This window comes from Aspergillus brunneoviolaceus (assembly GCF_003184695.1).
Source record: "Aspergillus brunneoviolaceus CBS 621.78 unplaced genomic scaffold BO95scaffold_14, whole genome shotgun sequence".
NCBI lineage: Eukaryota > Fungi > Ascomycota > Eurotiomycetes > Eurotiales > Aspergillaceae > Aspergillus > Aspergillus brunneoviolaceus.
Window position 1 is genome coordinate 187,849 of NW_020290744.1, and position 15,658 is coordinate 203,506.

The 15,658-nt window shown below is 55.2% G+C and overlaps 5 protein-coding genes across 5 annotated transcripts; 2 read left to right on the top strand and 3 right to left on the bottom strand.

Moving 5' to 3' along the window:
• Positions 1–1,102: 1,102 nt before the first annotated feature.
• BO95DRAFT_512274 (uncharacterized protein) lies at positions 1,103–2,413 on the bottom strand (the record flags this gene model as incomplete). Its single annotated transcript, XM_025591506.1, has 3 exons — positions 1,103–1,797; positions 1,885–2,314; positions 2,371–2,413. The coding sequence occupies 3 exons, from the start codon at positions 2,411–2,413 to the stop codon at positions 1,212–1,214; spliced, it is 1,059 nt and encodes a 352-aa protein (XP_025444993.1). The 3' UTR covers positions 1,103–1,211.
• Positions 2,414–4,144: 1,731 nt separating this feature from the next.
• Positions 4,145–7,354, bottom strand: BO95DRAFT_512276 (glucan 1,3-alpha-glucosidase ROT2). Its single transcript, XM_025591507.1, has 3 exons — positions 7,124–7,354; positions 6,323–7,064; positions 4,145–6,274 (listed from the first exon to the last, which is right to left on the bottom strand). Exons 1-3 carry the CDS (start codon positions 7,206–7,208, stop codon positions 4,210–4,212), a joined length of 2,892 nt encoding a protein of 963 aa, XP_025444994.1. The 5' UTR covers positions 7,209–7,354; the 3' UTR covers positions 4,145–4,209.
• A 353-nt stretch (positions 7,355–7,707) lies between these two features.
• Positions 7,708–8,723, top strand: BO95DRAFT_512277 (nucleoside-diphosphate kinase; the record flags this gene model as incomplete). The annotated part of the gene is made up of 6 exons (XM_025591508.1): positions 7,708–7,724; positions 7,879–7,953; positions 8,011–8,114; positions 8,172–8,237; positions 8,294–8,358; positions 8,416–8,723. 6 exons carry the CDS (start codon positions 7,708–7,710, stop codon positions 8,548–8,550), a joined length of 462 nt encoding a protein of 153 aa, XP_025444995.1. The 3' UTR covers positions 8,551–8,723.
• Positions 8,724–8,761: 38 nt separating this feature from the next.
• BO95DRAFT_383671 (uncharacterized protein) lies at positions 8,762–9,325 on the bottom strand (the record flags this gene model as incomplete). The annotated part of the gene is made up of 1 exon (XM_025583431.1): positions 8,762–9,325. A coding segment is annotated over one exon (564 nt), but the record flags the coding sequence as incomplete, so codon positions are not given.
• Positions 9,326–10,204: 879 nt separating this feature from the next.
• On the top strand, positions 10,205–12,594 carry BO95DRAFT_383674 (methylenetetrahydrofolate reductase (NAD(P)H) MET12). Its single transcript, XM_025583432.1, has 2 exons — positions 10,205–10,353; positions 10,440–12,594. The coding sequence occupies exons 1-2, from the start codon at positions 10,267–10,269 to the stop codon at positions 12,423–12,425; spliced, it is 2,073 nt and encodes a 690-aa protein (XP_025444997.1). The 5' UTR covers positions 10,205–10,266; the 3' UTR covers positions 12,426–12,594.
• Positions 12,595–15,658: the final 3,064 nt, after the last annotated feature.

Sequence of the window (15,658 nt, forward strand, 5' to 3'; positions counted from 1 at the left end):
CCCCCCCCCCCCCCCCCCAACAATCCCAACGAATGACGCAAAACCCACCTCTCCGCAGTCTGCCGGTTGACTGCCTAAGTTACTTCCTGTTCCTGTTCCCGTCCCCTCATTTCATCGTCATGCAGCAGCCACGCGCCCACCATGCAAGGGACAGAAGAATCATTGATCATTGACCGGGGTCGTTACACGAGAACAGAAAACGGCGACATATAACCGCAGTCCAGACTGTTCCAATACGCCAGACAAGACAAGACAAGCGTTAATCAAATCACACGCCTTCGAGCCCTCCTCCGGGATGCTCATACCCCTCCCCAACTGTCACAAAGGCTCAGTATCATCAGTCGATGGGGGCAGGGGCGTGTGATACGGCACTTGACAAGACCATCCCGATGATGATGATGATGATGATGACGAAGTGTAGGATGATCGAAACATACTTTTTGCAGGAGCATACAACCAAGCACGAGGTTTAGGTTTAGTATACAGCCCGCGTAGCACAACCACAAAACAAACACAACAAACACAAACAAGCAAAGGGATGGAACCAGAAACGTGCAAACAGCTTTATCTTCATCTTCATCCCCATCCCCCATCCCCCATCCCCCATCCCCGCCCCCGTCCACGGGTCTGTCTGTCTAGGTCAATCCGAATCCCGCGCACGGACAACGCTCCCTGCCCTCTGAAACATCCTGCGCGTGTGTACCTGCGTCTGACGGACGTGCTTTCAACCTAAGTTCTATTCCGGGGGGACGGTTGCGGATGGGATCCTCTACATGAGGGGGCGGGGAGGAATGCGCTGGGGGACTGTTGGCTTGTTGGCTTGTTGGGCTGTTGGGCTGTTGGCCGGGGGATATATGGTATGCTAGGTGGCCTGGCTGTATCGCTGGGATTGGGGTTAGGGTCTCTGCGGAGCGGGAGGGTTCTTTGATACTCAAAATGAAGAGTCATTTGATATTGGGGTTGAGGGAGGCTGTACTGTAGACTGTAGGCTGTAGGCTGCAGCTACAGGGACGGTGTTGCCTGTGCTACCCACCGATCCTTATGGTTGTGGAACCGCACTTGATCTGGACTATAGACTAGACAGCATCAACGCTGGGTTGACATTCCCTACGTGGTACGGAGGACTCGGCCTGCCTACGGAGTACTCTCACGAGATATGCCACTAGGTCTCTTATCCGTGGGACAAACAAACTACTATTCTCAACAACAATCTACCGCGCAATCCCCACCACCCGCTCAAAAGCGGCCTCATTCTCCACCTCCCCATCGATAACCCCCGCAACCTTCAACACATCCACGACCCCATCCACCACCTCGCGCTTGACCCCCCTCGTCCCCTGGCTAAACCGCACATCCTTCATCCACTCGCGCGCATCCTCCTCCCCATACGTACACCCGAGCTCCCCGGTCCCCAACAACGCGATCACCCTCTCGCGATCCGCCTCAAACTCCTCAATCCCGCGATCCAACACCTCAAACAGCCTCTCCAACCGCGTATCCCGCCCCAGCTCCCCGACGGGGAACGTCGCCGTCGACGCGACAATCATCCACGACGGCCAGGGGGTGTAGATCTCGCCGATCTTCTTCAGCGGCGGGTGCGGGTTTTCGGGGGTGGGCCGGAAATACGGCTTCGTCGTGAATTCTTCCCACATGAAGAAGTCGGCCGTCGGGTCGGCGTCGGCGCCGGCGACCCCGTCGCGCAGGGACCCGAACGGCCCCAGGATGGTCGGGGTGAGGCTGTCCCTCTCCGACCAGTGGTGGGTCTGCGAGAGGACGAAGGACATGATGTGTGAGCCGCTGTAACCCCACCAAAAACACCATGCACTTGTCAGTCGTGGTGATCTTGGTAGGCGAAATCATGTTTTTTTGTTGCAGAATGCTCACCTTCCCAACCGACTCACGCCCACCCTCCCCCCCTTCAGATCCTCCACGCCCCGGATCGTCTCCCGCTCGCGCCCGGTGACGATCGCCCACCGCAGCGGCGTGTCCACCCAGTGGCCCACGATCTTGTAGCCGTCCGTCGCGGCGGGCTTCGGCGCCTGCTGCTTGCCCACCAGCCCGGCGACCCAGCCTTCCGTCAGCCCGATCGCGAGGTCGATCTCCTGGTCGCGGAGCGAGGTGATCATGTGGCCCGTGCCGGAGGGGAAGGGGACCAGCTGGACTTCGAACGGGAGGTTGGCGGCGGCGGAGGAGCGCAGCGCCAGGTGCAGCGGGCCGAGATAGTGCTCTACTTTTCTGTCAGGATTTCGGTAGGAAGTATGGGTGGTGGGGGTGGGTTGGTGGTTCTGGTCTTCCTCGTGCAGGAGGAGCAAGGCTTGGGATGTATGAGGGGTGGTGATGGTCTTGCTGGAATACTAATGGTAGACATACCTGGTACATAGCCAATTCGGATCGTTTCTGTGTTGGAGGCCATGGTTGGGAGCTTTCGATGCGGTGCAGTACGGAGAACAGGCAACGGACTAACACTTGAGAGCGAAAGGATGGATGGTGGGGGATGGAGTTGACCCCGCGGACTGAGCGGCAGCGGCATGTCATCTGCCGCCCGCTCGGCGATCGATCGGACGGAGAGCGGTCCCGATTCCACTCTACTGTAAAACAACAAAAACAGCTGTTGAATGAATCTATAATTTCAACAAAACAGTCTGTGTAGTCTGGAGATCCAGTTGAGAATCTAGCCCTACAGCAAACTGCCATATCTATATACACCCCCCCATAAAGGCATCAAGTCATCCGAATATCCTTCTCCTCCACCTCCCACCCCTCACTCGCACCCCGAGAAGGACTGCCCGCAGCCCCAAACGAGGGTCCACTATACATCCAGAACTGCAGTCCCAAATACAAATCACAGATGCACTGGAACATCGCGCACAGCCGGAACGACCAGGGTATCACCTCCGCGCTGCAGAAGAAGTAGCTCAGCTTCGTGATGTCACCCAGGATCCACGCCGCAACCACCGACAGCCGGAACCCCACGCAGGACCGCGATTGGTGGTTTTTGATGACTTGAGGCAACGGCAGCGTCGCCTCGACCGCGAGGCCGACGTATCCCAGCAGACCGATATAGGACTGCGAGTAGGCGAGCGGGGGAAGGAAGACTTGAACGACGGCGAGGGCCACAGTGAAATAGGCGAGGAACATCCAGTAGCTACACAATCAGCTGGGTCAGCAACCACATCGCAATGGGGGGGGGGGGGACAAGGAAACATACGGCTTCGCGCTCCGCCACTGCCAAAAGTCATACGGTCTCGTGAACCCCTGCCCGCTGTCCACGCTGCTGAAGGGGACGTGCTCCACTCCATTCTTCAAGCCAGGGGCCGGCCGGTTGTCGAGGGCTACCTTCAGCAAGATAATCTGCACTCCGATCGTGAGGACGGCCTGGATGAGGAGCGAAAGAGAGTACTTGGCGCCGAACCAGTAGAAGACCCTAGGTATTATGTGTCAGTCCCCGTCGCGTCACTGCCCCACGACATCTCTTACTTCAGAATCGACGCAATGAGCATGATCAATGGGATGTCCATGGAGAAGCCAGCCGAGCTTCGGCTGCGGTGGATGCTGAGGATCTGGTCCGCATACGAGGTGACCGGCGAGGTCATGATACTGTTTGAGATTCATTATCAGTGATCTGGTCAGGCCAACAGCGGACATAGAAGCGCACAATAGAGGAGCTCCATATTCAAGGGCTTGCGATAAGAGATTCATGGTGCGCTCAATAGCCCGTCGAAGCGTATGAGAACAAAGGTGTCACAGTTGAGTCCTGGTGTTGAGAGCGGAGATTGCGTTTGGACCGGAGATGGGATGATCTATAACTTTCGGCCAAAAGAGGAGTCGCGCACAAAACACACAGAGACCCTAAGCCACGCTGGAAGAAACGAAGAGAGTAAAAGGATGGACTGCAACGACCGTGTCAGATCTCCAACCCCTCGAGAGTCGAGCCACCACCGGATGCGTCTTTCCTCCCTTTTACTTTTTCCCCTGGCGCCCGCTGACTCAGCCCCACTGATCGGCGCCAAAAATCGAGCCTCGTCCCAAACGGGTAACAATATAATCTGCCGCCCAGTGCCCAGAGTGCTTATTCGCCACTTGGCTCTTCATTACTACGTACTGCCAGAGTACTACATTCTACCTGAGCTTGTTGACATTGTTGCTTCTGCCAGAATGGTCATGGAGTTCAATATACTATTGTGACCCGCTAGTCTATCGCCCCAAAACTCAAAACTCAATCCGCCACGAGTTGCCGATGGCAACATTGGGGTTTTTGACCACCGCATACGATGCCTTGCCATCTTGCTGGCCGTGATATTCAATCGAGGCGGTGGTGGCAGCTTTGGCATTCTCCTCAATCACCGTCACGCTGCTCTTGTCCTGCCAGTCCTTGGGCGGATCAACAACAATGACCCGCTCCACGCGAACCCCAGCCATTTTCTTCAGATATTCGTTCGTCTTGGGACCCTTCGCACCGAGATCTTCGGACGACAGAGCAGAATCACGGAAGGCGAAGCGACGGTGGATGTAAGCGCCACGCTCGTAGTCAAACGTCTCGCCATCATCAACGTAGAGGGTACCGTCGGCGTGGCCGTCCTTGTTTAGCACAATAACAAGAGTGTAGGGATCCCACCTCATAAGTCCGCTGCTGCGGCGTGGGCGATCCTTGCGAGGAATGACATGGCCGCCCTGCATCAGCAAAGGTACCTTCTCCATCGGAGCGGGCACGGTATGCCGCTTGCCTGCTCCTTGGTAGACGGTATAGTCGAAGTAATCATAGTACTTCTCGTCGTCAGCAAGATAGATGTCAACACTGGTAGCATCCTCGGCCACCACCGGCTTGGCAAGAAGACCCGTGTTGCCGAGATAAAGCTGATCATCAATGGCAAAGCCTGCTTCGTCGGTAGGATGAACATAGTATTGGGGCCGCACAATCGGCATCCCGTTCACCGAAGCCTCATGGAAGGCGGTATACCAGGCAGGCAAGAGCTGGTATCTCAGGCGGATGGCCTGCGCAATGATGGACCGGAAAGGCTCAGCAATCAAATACGGCTCACGTCTGCGAGTGTCAATGTGAGCGTGGGCGCGGAAGAACGGATACCAGATACCGGTCTGGTACCATCTGGTCAAGAGTTCCTTGCTTGGGTTCTGGAAGAAGCCACCGACATCAGCACCGGCAAAGGGGAAACCTGCGATACCATTGTTCAACACCATTGGAAGCGAGGCAGCAAGGTGATCCCAGGTCGCCTGGTTGTCGCCCGTCCACATGGCTGACATCCGTTGAGCACCGGCATAGTAAGAGCGGGTCAAGATGAAGGGCCGGCGGACTTCGCCCTTCTTGCGCTCCAACAGGGCATTGTAGGTGGCATTGACCAAAGTGACACCATGCACGTTGTGGATATCGCGATGCTCCCAATTGTCATGGTGCAGGTTGTCCTTGGGCATGGTGGTTTCGGGTCCGTTGAAAACGGATGGCTCGTTCATGTCATTCCAGATGAAGACATTTGACAGGGTACCCTTGAACTTGTCATACTTGAACAAGCTCATCCACCACTTGATGGCTGCCGGATTGAAGGTATCAATCCAGTTCGATGAGCCAGGCCAACACCAGCCATCGTAGATCTCCCCGTCCTTGTTCCTAGTGGCCAAGTTCTTGCTCTTCAGTTCTTCCGAGATGGCGTATCCATCCTTGTTCTTGATATGAGGATCGATCAAGACCACGAGCTTACGCTCAGACTCATCGAGCTGCTTCTCCATGCTGATAGGATCAGGGAAGGTGAGCGGATCCCAGGTGAAGTACTTCCGGTCATCAGTGTACTCGAGGTCCAGCCAGATGATGTCGTAGGGGATCTGGTACTTGTCAAAGTTGCGATCAACCTCTTTGACATCCTCATCGGTGATGTAATTCCAGCGACACTGGTGGTACGCGATGGCAAAATGTTGAGGCAACTGAGTGAAACCAGTGAGTTCACCATAAGTCTTGCTGATGTCTTGCGGTGTCGGTCCCAGGAAAACGAAAACGTCGATCTGACCAGACTCCGAGAACCAATGACTCTGGGTGTCTGTCTTAGTGCCCACACCAAGGGAGAGAGGGTTTGGAGACGACGTGGCCTTGACAATATCCACCCAGGTCTCTGCGGCGTTGAGCCAAAAGACGCCGACGGTAGAGTCCTTACGATGAGCCTGCATGAACGGAATGGAGCCATAAAGGGTCATCGGGCTGTTGAGCTCATACTCAAACACATCCGAGTTGTACATGCGGTAAGGTTCATTGTGGTTGCCATCACCACCGCTAAGATTCGGTTAGCGTCTTCATGATATAGGTAGCAGGTCCGCTTACCGAGTCTGCTTCAAAGACATGGAGTCGGCGTGCTCGGGAATGCCGAAAACATGGCTGTAGCCGGGGAAGGTGATATCTAATCCGACACTTTCGGGGCCCTTGGGCTTCGAGTCCGTGTTACCTCCGAAGCTCTCTTCCCACCAGGTGCTCTCGTCTTCCGAAGCCTCCTGTTCGCTGCCCTCCGGAGCCTCGACCTTAGGCCGCCAATGCTCCAAGTTCAAGTATCCCTGGTGGTTCAGCTGGACGTGAGTTTGTCCGTCCCGCTTGAACTCCGCCTTGAAGGGGTTGTGGTGAATGATCGCTTCGAACTTGTTGTCTGGACCGTACAAGACCCGGGTAACTCCAGCTTCGGTTTCTGGCTCCAAGGTCGCGGTCTTGCTCAAGTCCAAGCCACCAACCAATGCCCATTTTTCCACCTCATTGTATCGTTCCTTGCGTGCCGGGCTGTTGTGCCGAAGCTCGATTTCGCCCTTCAAGCGCTTCTCCTCGTCGACGGTGACCCGTGCGACGCCTGACTCCAGGAAAGAGACCACGAGGGGCAACCGCACCTTTTCATCCGCGGATAGAGATTTGAGAACGGTTCCGTGCAGTTGTCCATCCTTGAACTGGATAGAGGAGGGTTCGAGTTCGTAAGGGGAGGACCAAGTTGAGCCCTTCGCGGTGACATCGTCGGCGAACGCTCGGTTCCGCTTACAGAACCCCGATTGTGAGCATGTCTTGAAACTCTCGTGTTTCACGGCAACTATACGTTGCAATTAGGCTTAAGCACGATACCATAAAGAGCGTTGAGAGAGAACTTACACCCTGGGATGATGAGACATCCAAGGACAATCACCAACGATAATAAGAGGGTCCATCGGGTGGACGATGGCCGGGAGCCGGCCATGTTGCGAGCTTAACAGATAAGATGCAATCAGAGACACTCAATCTCTGAAAACAATAAACTTCACCAGTCACTAGGGGTGGGGACCTGCATCTACCAGAGGTGAAGGTCAAATCAAGCAGTGGCAGGCTCTGGGACGTTTGAATAAGAGTGACATGTGAACATGAACCTTGAATAGTTCCAGCCTGGCCAGATTGGCGATGACCGTGACGGAAGCTCCCTGGATTGGGGTTAGTGTGCCTCTAAACTCGATCGGGAGGTTGGGGTTAGACACCTCAGGCGGTGAGGCGGTCAGGCCATTCAGCTGGCCGCTCCAGGCCACAAGGCCCTCAAAGGCATTGCCAGGTGCCCCTCCTTTTGCGTCCCTTTCCGTCGAGCCCCACACAGCGCGTTTGCGGTCCCTCCTTATATTTTTCGCCCAACTCACGCCGGCTCTGCTTCCTTTCCCTTTTCCTCCTCTCATTCGAATCTCCGTGAATCGTCATCATCCACATCCTTCAAAATGTCCAACGAGCAGACGTAAGTTGATGCTCCTCATCCTTCCCCTTCCTCATGCGTTGATTGGTCTCGTTCTCTCTGTCAACTATGTGTCGATTATCTACCCACATTGACAACGCTTGACCTCGATCCAACGCCCATCTGCATTGACCTCGAAGCTAACAACCGGACACAGCTTCATTGCCATCAAGCCCGATGGTGTCCAGCGCGGACTCATTGGCCCCATCCTCTCTCGCTTCGAGAACCGTGGGTAGGTGTCCCTCAATGCTGATCATTGTCCTCCCCAGCCATGCTAATTGTCCTGCAGCTTCAAGCTCGTTGCCATGAAGCTGTGCTCTCCTTCCCAGCAGCACCTCGAGCAGCACTACGCTGACCTCAGCGACAAGCCCTTCTTCAAGGGACTCGTCTCCTGTGAGTAGCTTGGATGGCTGTTCCGATACAACAAACACATGCTAATCTTTCACACAGACATGCTGAGCGGCCCCATCTGCGCCATGGTCTGGGAGGGCCGTGATGCCGTCAAGACCGGCCGCAGTAAGACTTCCCTCTCCCCATCGTTCTACTACAGCGATACTAACGATGTCGACCAGCCATCCTCGGTGCCACCAACCCCCTCGCCTCCGCCCCCGGCACCATCCGTGGTGACTACGCCATCGTAAGAGCCCTTTGCCCTTGGATTCATTCCCAAACCCACCACTGACAATTTGCCCAGGATGTCGGCCGCAACGTCTGCCACGGTTCCGACTCCGTCGAGAACGCCAAGAAGGAGATTGCCCTCTGGTTCAAGCCCGAGGAGCTCCAGAGCTGGAAGCAGAGCCAGTTCGACTGGATCTACGAGAAGGCCTAAATTTTCTCATCTCAGCTTTGCCATTTCGGAGCCTACCGACCCTCGAGCATGTGGGAGGCGGCGCTCTTTAGATGAAACAATCTAGAAAACCCAAAAGCCCGATGAGGAATACAAGTCATTTCCAGATCTAGCTCTATTCAATCCCCATCTATACAAAATAATTCCCGCCGCGTAGAACCTGGCATCAGTATCACAGCACTGCTATCTACTTCCTCCCCAGTAGCCCCCGGACACCCTTCCCCAAGGGCCCTAGAACCACCCTCGCAAACCACGGCGTAGCCCAAACACTCGCCGCAATCCGCACCGGCAGGAGAAACTTGGTCACCGTGTACGCCGTCGCAAACTCCAGCACGAGACGCACGCCTTCCGTCTGACTGCGGCTGTTCCCGGCCACTCGCTCCGAAAGAGTCAATTCTCCGCCACCCTCAAGGGAGACCAGATCCACCTGCGTATCCGCATCCAGCCAGCCCTTCTTGCGCAGCCACCGCTGGAACCGCTGCGTGCCCTGCTGGAAGGACTCGCTCGCGGTCAGGTCGGGCAGCCAGTTGCCGTAGTGGAAAGCGGCCGCCAGCCCGAATAAAGGTACGATGGCGGTGAGCTCGTGCAGGATGAGGAACGAGGTGACGTGCGTTGCGGGCGCGCCTAGGAGCGGCGTGGTGTAGGTGCGCAGGAACGAGGGGAGGCGGTCGTTGAATCGCTGCAGGCGAGCGCGGAGGTCTTTCGGGGCGGCGGGCGGAGAAGGGGAAGGCGGGGTCGAGGTGTACCGGCGGGAGGAGGGCTTGAGGTGGGAGGCGATGGAGGAGAAGTGGGTGAGACGGGAGATTGAGCGTTGAGAGGCCATTCTCTTTGTTTTCGGGGTTATCGCAATGTCATTCCCGTCGGACGGTTGGGTGAGGGGATACCGGGGAGGTGGGATTCGTTGAGTTTCGTCTGGGAATCTTGATCGGTAAGGTTGGCTTAAAGCTGGGGGGTAATTAGGTTGATCACATTGACAGGTTGACAGGCTGCAGGAAGGTGAGTATGTATGTATGTATGTATGTATGTATGTATGTCTGAGGTGGACTGCATCTGTCTTGAGTAACCTCGTTGTTGCGATACACTGCTGCTGCTGGTGGTGGTTGATGTTTGCCCTGTTTGCACGACTGATGGTTGTTTGATTGACAATTGATTGGATTAATCTCTATAGTTGGATTCCTCTAAGAACAATGGACCCTGTCCGATATCCTAGGTTCTATCATCAGTAATCCAATTGTCTGCCTTCTCGTGCTTTACCACCTATTGCGACAAGGATTCCATGGTTCACCAGTTTCTCACACGCCTGTTTGCCTCGTGGAGCAAGCAGCAGCCAAGCCCAGAGGCCGTCAGTGAATGCATAGTTAATGCAGGCAGTCGGCTACAACAAAGAACGCATGCTTTGACGAATGTGCCACACCAAACAGTCAGGATGAGTGATTGCATGTACAATTAGTGACTGTACTGTACTTGTACTTAGTGAACAAGTACAGAACTGGGCAAAAGATGAAATGGGGTCGCCCGACCAGATCGGCAGTTCGTCATTTTGCCTCTTCCGGAGGGCCCCTCAGAGTCCGCGCCAGAAGCAGATCTTCTTCCCCACCGCCGCCTTTCTTCTCTTGCGTCTTCTTCTCCTCGGTCACTTCTCCCTCCTTCTCTCGCCATCGTCTCCTACTAGATCTCGCAGAAGAGCCGGGCTTCACCATGGAGAAGATTACCGATAAGATCGCGGCTTTGCCGCCCGATGCGAATTACTTTTCGCTGGAGTTTTTCCCTCCCAAGACCAAGATGGTGGGGCTTTTCTTTCCCTCTCCCCGCACCGCAAGATGACTCCAACCCAAGCCATATATACTGATTGTTCATGGATTCGCCATTAGGGTTTCGCCAACCTTCAAGCCCGTCTGGAGCGTATGGCCCAGGCCCTTCGTCCCTTGTTCGTCACCGTCACCTGGGGCGCTGGAGGAAGTACCGCGCAAAGGTCCCTGGAACTGGCCGAGATCTGTCAGCGCCAACTGCAGTTGACCACATGCTTACACTTGACTTGCACGAACATGAGCCGCGCCCTGGTGGACCAGGCGCTGGAGGAAGCCAAGGTCCTGGGCATCAGGAACATCCTCGCCCTCCGTGGCGACCCGCCCCGCAGCGAGGAATACAACATGCACGGCGAGGACGACAGCAACAAGGACTTTACCTTTGCGGTGGACTTAGTGCGCTACATCCGCAAGCATCACGGCGACTACTTCTGTATCGGTGTGGCTGCCTACCCCGAGGGGCATCCGGCAGACAACTTCCAGGACAGCCAGGACCCCGCCAGGGACGTGCCATACCTGGTCGAGAAGACCCAGGCGGGCGCCGACTTCATCATGACTCAGTTGACCTACGACATTGACGCCTACACCAAGTTCGAGAACATGCTACGAAACCACGAATCCGGCGCCTTCAAGACCATCCCCATCATCCCCGGCTTGATGCCCCTCCACAGCTACAAGATCCTCACGCGCGTGACGAAGCTCAGCCATGTCAAAATCCCCCCGCACATCCTGTCCAAGTTGGAAGAGATCAAGCACGACGACGACGCGGTCAAGCGCGCCGGTGTCGACATCGTCTGCGACCTGGTCGACGGCATCCGCAGCATCCCCAGCCCAGGCCTGCGTGGTTTCCACTTCTACACGCTCAACCTCGAGAAGACGGTGTCGTTCCTGCTCGAGCGCTGCGACCTCATCGGTCCGTACACGGAATATGACGAACCCATCGAAGACTCCGCGGCATACTCGGCCGCCCGCCTCGAGACCCCGGCGCTCGCGCTCGCCAGCCGTCGCTCCTCGGTCAGCTCAATGCCCCACAACCGCGTCATTGTCGACAAGTTGCAGCCGTCGGATGTATCCTCGCGAGAATCTGTCAGCCACGAAGCCACCGCGCTCAGCGCCGGACTGCCCGCCATGCCCCCGGACCGCAGCACGACGCTGCAGATCTCGGAGGGGCTCGGCGCCCTCGGACGAGAAGCGACGTGGGACGACTTCCCCAACGGACGATGGGGTGATGCGCGCTCGCCCGCCTTCGGCGAGATCGACGGGTACGGGCCCTCCCTGCACATCCCGCCGGCCGTGGCCCACAAAGTCTGGGGGTACCCGGTCACGCGCGACGACATCAGCGCGCTCTTCCGGCGCCACGTGTCCGGCGAGCTGTACATCGTGCCGTGGAGCGAAGGCGGGGCCGAGGAGGGGTCCGGCACGACGCTCAACGCCGAGACGGAGATCATCCGGCCGGAACTCCTGCAGCTGATCGACAAGCGCGGGTGGTGGACCCTGGCCTCGCAACCGGCCATCAACGGCGTGCGCAGCGACGACCCGATCTTCGGCTGGGGTCCGCCCGGGGAAGGGTTCGTGTTCCAAAAACCGTTCGTCGAGTTCTTCTGCCCCAGCGCGGACTACCACACCATCCTCAAGCCGCTGCTCGAGCGCCACGGCCACGAGAAACTGGCCTGGTTCGCCACCAACGTCCGCGGCGACTTCGAGTCCTCCCTGCCCGGCTCCAACGCTGAGGACCCCGACCCCATCGACATTAACCCGGCCAACGTCAACGCCGTCACCTGGGGCGTGTTTAGAGGAAAGGAGATCGTCACCCCCACCATCATCGAGGAGGTCAGCTTCCGCGCCTGGGGCGACGAGGCCTACCGCATCTGGGACGAGTGGCGCCGCATCTACCCCAAGAACTCGGCCACCGAGCGCTTCCTCGACGCCACCAAGAACGACGTCTGGTTGGTCTGCGTCGTGGGGCAGGAGTTCGGCGCCGGGACCGAGGTCGGCTCCAAGGAAGAGGAGGAGGAGACCAAGTGGATGTGGAGGGAGCTGGCGGGCTGGTAGGTGGTCGATGCGGTTGGCTGTGACCTACCCAGGAAGGGGGGTCATTCTGTATCTGAACACTAAACATAAGGGTTCTTTTCTCGCCCTTATTTTTCGGGACTGTGTATTGAGATGAGAACATATAATCTTTGTGTGAGTTATACAGAAAAGAGGTCATGTTCGATGAGTCGTCATACCTTATTCAATCTGGCTCTCTTCTTTTCCTTTAACCGCAGTCGAATAGCTCTGAGGCAAGGCTGCGTCTAGCTTCCAGCACCCCCGATTCGTAGTCCATACCAGCCTCTCTTTGCATAACCCTTTAGTAGCTAGTAGCTAGTAGCTAGTAGCTAGTAGCCTGTGAGAGAGGTAGTGCAGTGGCTGGTCAAGGTGAAAGAACTTGAAGTATCCCAGCCCTGAGTCCTTTCCATCCACAACCGTACTAGGTACCTAATGCACTCTTCCAGGTTCTTAAGAAGCTTGGCCCCAATTCAGCAGCCGAACTGAAAGTCTACGAAATCCACGAGATTGGTCCCTAATAGCAACTTCATCGAAATGGACGCGATAAGCTATCCTGAAACTCAACCCTGGAGAGACATGATATGTGTCTAAGAGGTGGACTACAGGACCACAAACACTCCATTATTCGTAGTAATTCCCCTTGTATCTGATTTCATAGTGGGCACTATACGTTTTTCTACCCTGAGAAAGGAAGGAAGGGTCATAGAAAGCCTTCTTGAAAATAAAAAAAGAATTCAATAACTACTAGCTCTGATATAATCAATGACGGTGTAAGTCATCCTGCTAACGAGAGAAATCAATGTACTGTACCAAAAACACAAATTATGTCAACAAGTGAAGTATTGAACGCGATCAAAAACAAAACGTTGAACCACCAAGTCCCATCACAAGAATAATCAATCTGCCTAGGTACACCTGTGCAATCAATGCCACAGGGCGAGTCCTCCTTCCCAACGCTTGCGACAATACCCAGTGAAAACGATCCGCCGCCACTTTAGAGCTCCTTTGGCCTTGCCTCGGACTCGAGCGAGCTTCACACTGCCCCGCGGCTTCCAGCGATCGTCTTCCTCATGGTCAAAATCTCCTTTCCAGGAACCTCTTCCACTCAAGTGCCTGCTCCTTTTGCTCCTTCAAGTAGCTGAGCTGCCTCAGAAGCCACCCCAGAGCACTCCGCGGGACCCCAATCTCCCTAAGGCTCCTCTCTTCGAGCGCCAGAAGATCAAGGGACGTCCTCACACGGCGTAGGAACGCATCTATGAGCTCATGCGCCTGTTCTTCATCAATCTCCTCAAAGTGCTTATGCTTCCTGTAATCACAGCACAATTGGAAGCCTCCTTTCCACCGTTGCAGACGCAAAGGGATCTTACACTTTCGGCAATGCGGGTTGGTAGACCAGAGCCCTTCTCCATCTCGCCAGTTGAAATCACGACAGTTAGAACACTTCGAAAATGGACGGCCCCGATTCCCGTTTTGCCACTTGGCTGTCTTCCTGAACACAAGATATCCCTGGCACTTCAGACAACGAAGACGCACTCGACCAACATTATCCGACATCTTGTCGTCCTAGTGCCCGCTCGCTCACAGGATACAATACTTCGTAAGTTAGGAACAGGTGTGGGGACTTCGCGAAGGTGAAGGTGAAGGTGAATGAAGAAGAAAATCCTCAGACTCTAGGAGGAGGGAAATGGCTCATTATAAGCTATCTGCCACCATCACACGGACGACGACCCCGTTAGGCTTTCTTTCGCCTGCTTGGGCTCTTCTCTTCTCTTCCCTGGCAGACACCCTGGCCATAAGACAGATGAGGCAACCAATCAACAGGGAGGGCATGCTCCGTCTTCAGGTCTTCTGACCACAAGCACACATGCAAAGTGTCACCTGGAATCTACTGGCAACTTCTGCACCATTCTGGCTGTGACTCACACCGAAGTGCAAGAGACTGCTGAAGGCTGACATGCCCTCATCGCCATACCCCAGCAATAACTGCATGAGGAAAGTGCTGTGTACCCTATCCTCCCAAATGTTCAAAGAAAAAAAGGATTGTATAAATCAGGAGCGACCAACTAACAGAAGGCATGGCCGGAGCAAGGCAAGTACATTATGATCCTGTATCGTATTCATCTGTATGTCTAGGGCCAGTGGCGCGTAATCATAAAACATATTCCATCGCCTCGTGCTGCTGCGGATTTGTCCTTTGCCCGACCAGAGGGCCGGGGGGGGGGGGGGGTTCTGTTTAACAGAATCCCGGTAAGAGTACTAAGCATCAGCCTCACTGATTGACTGGGGAATATGACGAAAATGGGCTTCTCGGGCATCATACCTTGAATGCGCCATTTGATGTGTTGTCTGCGGCTTAGACGCAAAGCCTCGTCCCAACCATTCAACCCACTAGATCTTTGAGAAACCACTCCGGGAAAAGGTCTGTCTGTCACCAACCATCATGGGCTGAAATTCGACATCCGCGGGAGTCGCCCGATGATGCAGGTGCTTTTGTCCCTCACCCGTTCTGGTCCTGGTCATGCTCGTCTTGGGCACTCCGTACTACTCATCGTCGGGGTCCCCCATTTCCCGATGGCTTGCTTACTTGCGGTCGTAATCACGCTTGCCAGGCTCCGTCCTCATTGTATTGTGTGTCATCACTTACCTTACCGTACTCTGGGCTGCCCCATCTCCTTGTCATTCTCATTACGGTTTTCCACAGGCTCTTGGATTAGACTTGGCGGTTCTGCAGAACTTTTCTCATTCTGCGTGACATAAGTTTGCTGCGCCATGGTGATTATTGGAGGGGTTGGAATGAGAAGAGACGGGGGAGTGGGGGTTTGGGATGGTCCTTCCTGGTATCGTACCAGTTGAGATATCCCGGTAGTACAAGCTACGGCGACTGGGGCTGGTTTGGCCAAAAATGTATTTTGATAGGACATGGGATGAGATTGGGAGCAATGGACAAGCACAATTGTATATACAGATTATTTGTATACTATTCTTATAAAAGTGGCGGTGCTTTAATTGGATAAGCAAATAGGAATTGCAGAATTGCAGCCAAACAGTTCACCAATACACTACTACCTACTAGGAGTACTCAATGTAGGGTTATCCACCGAATCAGATCTACGGAGCCTGCCATCAAGTTCTCCCGGGGCCATCGACCAACCTAACTTAATCCAGAGTTGCCAGCCCTGAGCCGAGCCCACTCATGATTATGGATGGGTTGATGATGGATTCGATTCTCGGGTTCC

Bases quoted from the DNA above. Each gene is read 5' to 3' on its own strand.
- BO95DRAFT_383674 (XM_025583432.1), top strand. From the start codon at position 10,267: ATGGAGAAGATTACCGATAAGATCGCGGCTTTGCCGCCCGATGCGAAT. The intron at 10,354-10,439 runs GTGGGGCTTTTC...ATTCGCCATTAG, and splicing joins TCCCTCCCAAGACCAAGATG to GGTTTCGCCAACCTTCAAGC.
- BO95DRAFT_512276 (XM_025591507.1), bottom strand. From the start codon at position 7,208: ATGGCCGGCTCCCGGCCATCGTCCACCCGATGGACCCTCTTATTATCG. The intron at 7,065-7,123 runs GTAAGTTCTCTC...TGCAACGTATAG, and splicing joins ATGTCTCATCATCCCAGGGT to TTGCCGTGAAACACGAGAGT. The intron at 6,275-6,322 runs GTAAGCGGACCT...ACCGAATCTTAG, and splicing joins ATGTCTTTGAAGCAGACTCG to CGGTGGTGATGGCAACCACA.